Source organism: Chelonoidis abingdonii, chromosome 3 (genome assembly GCF_003597395.2).
Source record: "Chelonoidis abingdonii isolate Lonesome George chromosome 3, CheloAbing_2.0, whole genome shotgun sequence".
NCBI classification, from domain to species: Eukaryota; Metazoa; Chordata; order Testudines; family Testudinidae; genus Chelonoidis; species Chelonoidis abingdonii.
In genome coordinates, this window is record NC_133771.1 from 78,748,530 (window position 1) to 78,757,734 (window position 9,205).

Here is a 9,205-nt window from a genome sequence, read left to right on the forward strand (position 1 = left end):
ATCTTTTCAGTAATCTGCATTATCTTATATATGTATAGAAATCCACTTTTTAAGATCATATGCCCGATTGCTTGCCAGAAAAACTGCCGCTGATCAATGTCTAATGTGAGTTTCTCAAGCTGCACACCAAACCCTTTTCTTTTCTTTTCTTTTCTTTCTTTGAAGAGACATGGTTTGTAAGATTGCTAGTTGGGAGCTATGCCCATAATGCTAGGGGCTGAATCACCAGCCTGTAGCCTCAGCTGGTAGCACTACCCTTCCATGTGGGAGTCCCAAGTTTGGAGCAATCTTTGCTCCCTGGGCTAGCTGAAGGGTAAACACAAAAGCTTGCACTTGTTAGCTTAAGTCTGTTAAATTCCACATTAATTGTCAAACGTTGGGACTCCACAACAAAGATTTTTTTTTTAAAGTAGAAAAATCAAATACTTCCGCGAGCCTCCACTTGTCCATTTCACGGGACACTCCGGCTACGAGCCTTCACCGTGCAGGCTCCACCACCCCGCCTCGCGCCCTGAATGGGACGCAGCCCAGCCCAGCTGTCACGCGGGCAGGCCCTTGAAAGGGCCGGGCAAGAGCGAGTCCCGCCTGCCGTGCGCTGCCTGGAGGGGCGGTCCCGAGGTCAAGCAGGGACGCACGCACACGCCGCTGCTTGGGGCCCGGTTATGTGGGGCTGCCGGGGGCTGAGCTGCGCAGCTCGGGTTCTTCTTGGTGTCCCGCGGGCGGCCGGGGGCTGGATCAGCGGCCGCCCGCTGCAGCCCGGTGAGTGGCGCCGTGCAGCCGGCTGTCCTGCTGGGAAGCGAGCCGGGCTTGGGTCGGAGAATGTGCCTAGCCCTTTTTGGAGAAGCGCCGGCAGGAGGCCGAGGCCATGGTGTGAGGCAGGCGAAGCTCCGTGCTTGGCGCACTGCTGCGCTTGAAAGTGGCAGTGCTGGGGCTGGAGGGCTTGTGTCTGGAAGCTGCGGTGTGATGTTAAAAAAAAAAATATGGCATGGCTGGGACGGAGCAGGCTCGTGCGAAGTGAGGCTACTCAGTAGCATCTGCTGAAGCTGCTGCTCTGCACCTGACTCTGGTGCGGTATTACAAGTTCATAGATTTTGTTTGCACTGTAGTTGTAGTCCTAGGTCCCAGGATATTAGCGAACTGTGGTGATAACTTCCACGGTATGAACTGCCTGAGCAACCACACACCTCATTTGGAACTGAAAGTATGTGATCAGGCAGCAACAGAGACAAAAAAGGCAAATGCAGTACTATGTTAAATATAAACTACTTAAAATTTTATTAGGTAAGGAAACTGTTTCTGTCCATGTTTCATTTAAATTAAGATGGTTTAAATACAGCATTTTTCTTCTGCATAGTAAAAGTCCAAAGCTATACTAACTCAATGTTCAGTTGTAGACTTTTGAAAGAACAACCATAATGTTTGCTCAGAGTTATGGACATTCCCTTATCTGTAATTGCTAAGGAAGGTCTGAGAAATGTATGGGCCTTCTATAATCAGATACACAAGGCCTGAAGACTCTAGGACAGAGGTAGTGATTAGGCAGACCATGAGCCAAATCTAGACCAGCAAATACTTTTGAATGGACTCTGAAATGTTTTTATTTAACTTTATTATTATTGTTGGGTTTTGTGTGTGTTTTGTTTTTTCCTCTCTCTCTTTCTGGAGTCTGGACCTTGACTATACCAGGTTCAAGAAACTTGGACCTTGACAAAAAATAATTGACTCCCCTGGCTCTAGAATGACTGGAAAGGTAGACAAGTGGTATCTGGAAAGTCAAGAGAATTTTAGCAATTAAAAAGGAAAGTGACTCTTAATCACTGTTAAATTTTATGTGAATACTTCTCTAATTTAAAATGACTATTGCCCAGATTTGTAAAGGTGTTTAGGTGTTGCTGAACTCAGTCCAATTGAGTGTCAGTGGGATTTTGGCTCCTAAGTGATTAGCCTGCTTTTGAAATGACAGGCTCCTAAATCAGTTAGGTGTTGGACTGCTGAGCACAGCAATACCAAAATACCTTAAAAATCTGAGTCTAAGTATCAGTCCTTTATCCAAAGTGTTAATTTCAGAAAATTTGTTCCTTCAGTTATTAACGCTCCCAGTCAATATGCATCATACCTTCAAGATGTGTTCCAGCAAAAACAAAACAAACACACACAACTAAAATAAGTGTCTTTTCAGGCCTTTTTCTTATCAAATTGCTTTTTAAAAAAGATTTCTGTCTTTATTAACCTGATGGTAGCAATAAAAATAACTATGTAAGTGGAATTGGTCTATGACCAGCCAGTAGGAAACCAAGGATTTAAAATACATTGTAAATAAAAATCCATTTCATAGTGCTGAAAAGTGTATTTAACTCTTTCCTGCTAGGAGTTTTATTAAAATGCAAATGAACCTGAGGGACAGGCACAGTCCTTAACATAAATATTAGTAGAAAATACAGCCTACATTTTTGTGATTAAGGCCTGCACCTATGTTGAGACTTAAGAGGGAAACCCACTATCAAGTTGCAAAAAGAAACAATTTCATTGTCAGTATTGATCAAAGATAGGAAGCAAATCCCACTTCTTTGAGCCATCTCACAATACCTTTTAAAATCCACTTTAGAGCCTCATAGAGCAGTAGTCCCCAACCTTTTCATCTGGCAGGCACCAGATGAAGGACCGTGGCGGCGGTGGAGCACCTGCCTAAATGCCGCCGAATTTCTGCGGCAGCGCCTCTCGATGACATCATTTGGCAACAAGCAGTGTCATCAAGAGGTGTCACTGCCGGCCAGGATGTGGGCGCATTTAGATGCGGGCACTGCATTGGGGACCCCTGTCATAGAGAATAAACAGCCCACTCCTTCCTGACTCTTGGGAAAAGAGAGAAATGTGTATATACTTTATTTCTAATTTTGGGAGGCACTAGGATAACCATGGTGAAAGATAGTGGAATAACTCTGGCTCACCTTAACGTCTGTAAATTTGTCATTTAGTGAATTTTCAGTGGGAAATTCCCTCAGATTGGAGCATCTTAATTTTTTAGCATGATTACTGGTAACCACCTTTTCCAAGATTTTTTTTTTTTTTTTTCCCCCTCTGCTTCTTGTGGAATAACGGTCCTCTTTCTTTTCCTAGTAAATGTGATCTTTCGAAATCTTGACACTGCTGCTGATTGTAGTCTTTCGTATAAAGAACTCAAAGGCTTGCTAAAATCCCAAACAACTCTTATTGATGTTCGAGAGAAGTGGGAAATTGGACAATTTGGAAAAATTCCTGGATCCTTCAACATACCATGTAAGTTATATGTATCACTGCATAGCAACAATATCAGAAACCTTTAAGCCTAAACTTGCAAGCGAACCCTGGTGACTTGACAAAAACAAGTTGCAATATTTATGGCAACCTCTTCTGGGAAACTAACTAGTGTAAATCTTCACCAACAAAACTCCTTAATTAATTACACATAAGAGGCTTTGCATGTATTCTTGCAGTGGGTGAGGTTGTGGAAGCTCTACAGATGAACCCAAAAGACTTCAAAGAACGGTACAATCAAGATATGCCTGCTAAATCTGACCATCTAGTCTTTTCCTGCATGGCAGGAGTACGAAGCAAGAAGGCATTGGATATTGCTATGTCTTTGGGCTTCCTCAGGTAAGCAATTGAGGTGCTGGCTGGGTAAGCTCTCATATGGAGAACAGGATGAATGGGAAAAGTCACTTTCTGAAAAGTAGACCCCTTCCCTGGTGGGGGTCAGAGATTAGAGAGGCTGCAAAGACAGATCCCCCATTATTATTGACTGGGTATATATCCCCTCAGGAAGGAATGCAAATAAAACTTCTAGAACCCATAAATGATGGCTTTTTGGAGCAACTTGTCCTGGCACCCACAAAGGAAGAGGCAATTTTTTTTATTTTTAATTTTTTTTCCAGGGGTGGGGAAACTTTTTGGCCCAAGAGTCACATCAGGGTTGCACAGCTGTATGGAGGGCGACGGCTGTGCCTCCCCAAACAGCCTGGCCTCTGCCCCCTATCCATCCCCTCCCACTTCCTGCCCCCTGACTGCCCCTCTCAGAACTCCCCCCGTTCCTGCTCCTTGTCCCCTGACCACTCCCTCCTGGGACGCCCGCCTCCTATCCAATCCCTCTGCTTCCTGTTCCCCTGACTGCCTTGACCCCTATCCACACCCCTACCCCCTGACAGCCCCCCTGGGACTCCCATCCCCTATCCAACAGCCCTCTGCTCCTCATCCCCTTACCACTCCCTCCTGGGACCCTTGCCCCTAACTGCCCCCTAGGATCGCACCCCCTTATCCAACCGTCTCTTTCCCCGACTGCCCTCCTGACCCCTAGCCACATCCCTGCCCCCTGACAGGCCCCCTGGGACTCCCACTCCCAACTATCCCTGTTCCTTATCATGTGACTGCCCCCCCCCGCAGGACCCTTCACTCCCTTACCAACAGCAGGAGCTTGCAGCCACGACACCCGGCCAGAGCCAGCTGCACTCCTCACGTTGCCCAGTGGGAGCGGCGGGCAAGAGCGTGGCCGCTGCGGGGGAGGGGAAACAGTGGGGGAGGGGACAGGCACGAGGCTCCTTGGCTGGGCAGAACGGTCCCGTGGGCCGTAGTTTGCCTACGTCCGTTTTATTTAGTCCTAAGTGGAGCACAGGCTCTGGTCCAGGAGGGAAACATAGCTGAACCGTTTGGTAATAGCAAGCATAATGTAATTAAACTTAACATCCTTGTAGGAGGGCAAATACCAAAGAAACCTACCCCAGTAGCATTTAACTTCAAAGGGGGGAATTACACAAAAATGAGGGATCTAGTTAAACAGAAGTTACAAGAATAGTCACAAGGGTGAAATTTAAAAACACCATAATGTAGGCGCAAACTAAATATATACTCCAAATCAGAAACAAACAGTAAAGGAACAAACATAAGCTAAACAGCAGTGTAAAAGGAAATTATAGGCAAAAAGTCATCTTCTGAAAATTGGAAGTCATATCCTAGTGAGGAAAATAGAAAGGAGCATAAACTCCGGCAAATCAAGTGTAAAAGTATAATTAGACAGGCCAAGAAGAAAACTGGAAGATCAACTTGCAAAAGATACAAAAACTAACACTAAGAAAAATTAAGTACATCACAAGAAGGATGTGCTGAAGGATGATCAAGGTGCTAAAGGAGCATCCAAGGAAGACAACACTGTTGCAGAGAAGCTAAATTAATTCTTGTCATCAGTTTTCACTGCAGAGAATGTAGTGCGATGCAACACCATACGCAAGGTGTCCCCTACTCCTCCAACTACCAGAAGAATTTGGCACTAGCCACTGTTAGAGACGAGATATTGGGCTAGATGGACCATAGGTCTGGCCTAGTCTGGCCATCATCATCTTAAGGGTACAGGTGAAAACAAATACAACTTAGGTACTAGTTATTTTACCTTAAAGATGGGCTATATGAAAAATGTACTTTGCAGATATGCTCCCAGAATCTATTCGGAGACATCTCTGGTCAATCAGTAACAAGACTTTTTTCCCCACTGCTGTCAGCTCTGCAAAACTAGAACAGCTCTGGGAGACTGAAATGAATTCTCTTGTTGCATATCAACAAAACTATTGGCTCACTTTGCAATTGCAGTGCCATCTGTGCAATGCTATTGTCTTCGAATCAAGCCCTCAATTATATAATCCTTTGCTAGATTACTCAGGTATATGGTAATTAAGGGCATAACATGATTGCACAGGTGTAAGATGAAAGCAGCACTTAACTGCAGAATTCTTATTACTCAGGTTCCTCTTATCTAGCCATCAATCTGACTTTCAGGCCGCAGGCTGAGTTTGGACTAGTGGCAGTCTTTGTTCTTGTAAACTGAGCAAATATTGAAGTGGAAATAGTTCAAACCAAAATGGAATCCCACAATTCCAATCTTGTACTCTACTCTTCTGAAAAGAACCAGACTAAACCATCTATGACCCCACATTTGTTGTGTGTGTGGTTTTTTGTTTTGTTGCTACTGTTTTTTTTTCCCCCCTCTTCCCCCCCCCCCCATGGAGTTTCAACATCTGTTTTCCTGTTGCTTCATAGAGAAGGCTCTTCTGTTTTTTTCCTCTTTTAAATTTGGTTACTTTGTAGATTGGAAAAACGTCCTTAATTAATGTCAGCACACAGTTCTTTTTAAACTGTCATTCTGGCCCTAAATGTTCCACCATGCACCTACCTGCCTCTTTATGGTATTTTCTAGTTCACTGGTTCTCAAAGCTGATCTGCCACTTGTTCAGGGTAAGCCCCTGGTGGGCTGGGCCGGTTTTGTTTACCTGCTGCGTCTGCAGGTTCAGCTGCTTGCGGCTCTCACTGGCCACGGTTTGGCGCTCCAGGCCAATAGGGACTGCGGGAAGGGCGGCCAGCACATCCCTCAGCCCGTGCCGCTTCCTGCAGCCCCCATTGACCTGGAGCAGCGAACCGTGGCCAGTGGGATCTGCGATCGGCGAAACCTGTGGATGTGGCAGGTAAACAAACCGGCCTGGACTGCCAGGGGCTTTCCCTGAACAACCAGCGGACCAGCTTTGAGAACCACTGTTCTAGATAGTATAGCATCTGGGAAGGTGTCAGGTACCAGTCAGATATTGAGATTCTCTGTATTGATGTAGGTGAGGGAGAGAAGGTTCAACAGTCTGAAATCCATATTGCAAACATAACAGGTTTTTCATTAGCTAACTTATCTAACAAGTATGCACGGAAAATGTGAGTGGTGGATTTAAAACAAATTCCAACTTTCTTAAACTAGTGCAAACGTGAGGCCAAAATAGTCTTCACTGTAATGGTTTGAAATGTTTGCACTCTATTACCAATGCATTCAAGAATTTTATACACATCTCCTTGGAGAATGTATAGCTCAGATATGACTCTAGGATAGCTCAGTGGTTTGAGCATTGGCCTGCTAAACCTGGGGTTGTGAGCTCAGTCCTTGAGGGGGGCCATTTAGGGATCTGGGGCACAAATCTGTCTGGGGATTAGCCTTGGTTTGAACAGCGGGTTGGACTAGATGACCTCCCTGAGATCCCTTCCAACCCTGGTATTCTATGAATGTGGTCTCTGAAAGTGAGGTTTGAACAGATGAAATATTAAGGACTAAATTGATACCACTTAAATCTCACAAAGTAAAATGAATGTACTACTGTTACACAGCTACTTGTTCAAACTTGATTTAAACATGGCCAGTGCTTTCATTTTTTTCCCCTCTGAATGCAATATGCATTGACATATGCCACCACTTGCTTGATATTTAATCAGTTATTCCTGTTCTCTAATTGAAATAAGATCACTAAGTGAAAGTAGGCCGTAAAAACTATTGCCAAATACTTGCATTTTGCTCTGTGAAACCAGGAGCAATTACATTGTTTTGCAGTAGTGAACACTGGCACTATTATGCAATGTCTCAAACTAATTTTTTTTAATAGATTAAAGCCTAGTTGCTTTTATTTCTTTCACAAGATTACCAGCAGTAGTATATCCATAACACTGGCAATCTTCTGTATACTTTCAGAGTTCAGCACTATGCTGGTGGCTTGGAGGAGTGGGCAAAATATGAATCATCAGAGAAAAAACAATGAAGATAAATTTTGGAATGTAAGTCTTGTTACATAGTGTCCTGAAATTTACACAAGGCTAGTACTATCTTGTATGAAATAAGATTGAGAATGTAGTGTGAAGGGGAATGATTGTTTATATATATAAAGTTTAACACGTTAAATGTAGCTGGCTATCTTGAATTTAAATTGATTGAGAGTTGAAGATGACATGAGTAGACTGTTCATTCTCCTTTGGGCATGTGTTAAAATTACTGTGGAATTACTCCATGAAGAAAACTTAACATAAAGCTAAGGACTTCAATGTAAAAACTGAACATGCTGTACTAATGTATATACATCATAGTAATGTGTCCAACAGGGGATCATAATTAAACTTACAGTGATGAGTAACAGACTTTATACAAGTCATTTTGTTATATATTCCTCTTGGCACAGTTATCTAGAAACATGTCAGATTGCAGTTATGTTAATTGGGTTAGAATGATACTTTGCAGAAAAGTACCAATTTACTCTGAGTATAGCAGCTGTTCTTAACCTATCTGTCTTGTCAGGAGGGTAAATAAGAAGGGAGGAACAGATCCTGCAAACACAAGAGGTGACACTCTCTCAAGTTTGACTGCAAAATGTAATGAGTCTGGCTATAGGAGCTATGCCTGGGTATTTCAAGAAAGTTTAGTAACATTTGTTTAAAAGCAAATGTAGAGTTTTGGACAGAAAACGACAGACAATGCATATACCTCCCTTATGAGCCTAATGTGAAATAAGAATTTAGGCATATAGATGTGATTGATTTTTAGGTTAGGATTCTTCAGAGCCCAAGGGAGTTAGACACTGACTAGATCTACAGTGAGAAATACAAATCAATTAGCAGCCCTGCTCAAATAAAGTACACTTGCTATTGTATTACAGTAGAATCCCCATTTTATAAACTAATTTGGCATTGAGTTGATAAAATTGATTATGAAGTTATAACAGGTATGGTGCACAAGTTGTAGTATGATGCACTGCATCATTTTCTTGTCCTTCATACTACTGCAAAGTGACTTCCAATGCACTGAAGGAATCAGAATATGAAGAGATGTCTACTTGCTGCTCTGACACTTTTATTGTGTAACACTCTTCCCATCAGGAAAAATGGTTTGTATAACTTGTACCTTATAAAACTTAAGTTCTGTTGTGCTTAGATTTGCAGTTTGTTGCAGATTAGATCACAGGCTACTCTGAACAGCTTTGTCCCATAACTTTCCATCTGCATATGGGAAGAAATCTGGATTTTTCTTTTAGATATGGGTCTTACTGGTTACTTGTGCCTGACTAGACAACTGTAATGCTCTCTAATGGGGCAACAACTATTGAGCAGTGGGTTCAATGTGGGGTATACACCTGTTTATTGTATATTGCTAAATGAGGGAGGGGAGAACTACCAGGATCTATTCCTGTTTAGCAAGAATCTAGGGGTTACTGTGTAGGGAAATGTTGAGTCTATTTGCAAGTTATTGGAACATGATTTAGCAGTGCTTCATATAATAAGTGAATTACACGTGTCCTCTAATCTGTACAAATAGCTTCCCTGTGGGGTTGGAGTTTTGACTTAGCCCTGGTCTACACCGGAAGGGGGTGGGGGGAATCTATCTATGTTA

The 9,205-nt window shown here is 43.1% G+C and overlaps 1 protein-coding gene across 3 annotated transcripts; it reads left to right on the top strand.

Moving 5' to 3' along the window:
• The first annotated feature begins 618 nt into the window (after positions 1–618).
• LOC116824859 (thiosulfate sulfurtransferase/rhodanese-like domain-containing protein 3) lies at positions 619–7,955 on the top strand. Of its 3 annotated transcripts, none has more exons than XM_032780467.2 (4): positions 619–759; positions 3,118–3,276; positions 3,474–3,633; positions 7,520–7,955. In XM_032780467.2, exons 1-4 carry the CDS (start codon positions 663–665, stop codon positions 7,584–7,586), a joined length of 483 nt encoding a protein of 160 aa, XP_032636358.1. In that variant the 5' UTR covers positions 619–662; the 3' UTR covers positions 7,587–7,955. The 3 variants fall into 3 exon arrangements, with proteins under 3 accessions (XP_032636358.1, XP_032636359.1, XP_074919953.1); XM_032780468.2 differs by lacking the exon at positions 619–759 and adding an exon at positions 799–868; XM_075063852.1 differs by lacking the exon at positions 619–759 and adding an exon at positions 1,193–1,281.
• The last annotated feature ends 1,250 nt before the right edge of the window (positions 7,956–9,205 follow it).

What these genes read in the sequence shown, in the direction of transcription:
- LOC116824859 (XM_032780467.2), top strand. Translation starts at nt 663, where the DNA reads ATGTGGGGCTGCCGGGGGCTGAGCTGCGCAGCTCGGGTTCTTCTTGGT. An exon ending in TGGATCCTTCAACATACCAT is followed by an intron (nt 3,277 to 3,473) that starts GTAAGTTATATG and finishes GTATTCTTGCAG; the next exon opens with TGGGTGAGGTTGTGGAAGCT. An exon ending in ATGTCTTTGGGCTTCCTCAG is followed by an intron (nt 3,634 to 7,519) that starts GTAAGCAATTGA and finishes GTATACTTTCAG; the next exon opens with AGTTCAGCACTATGCTGGTG.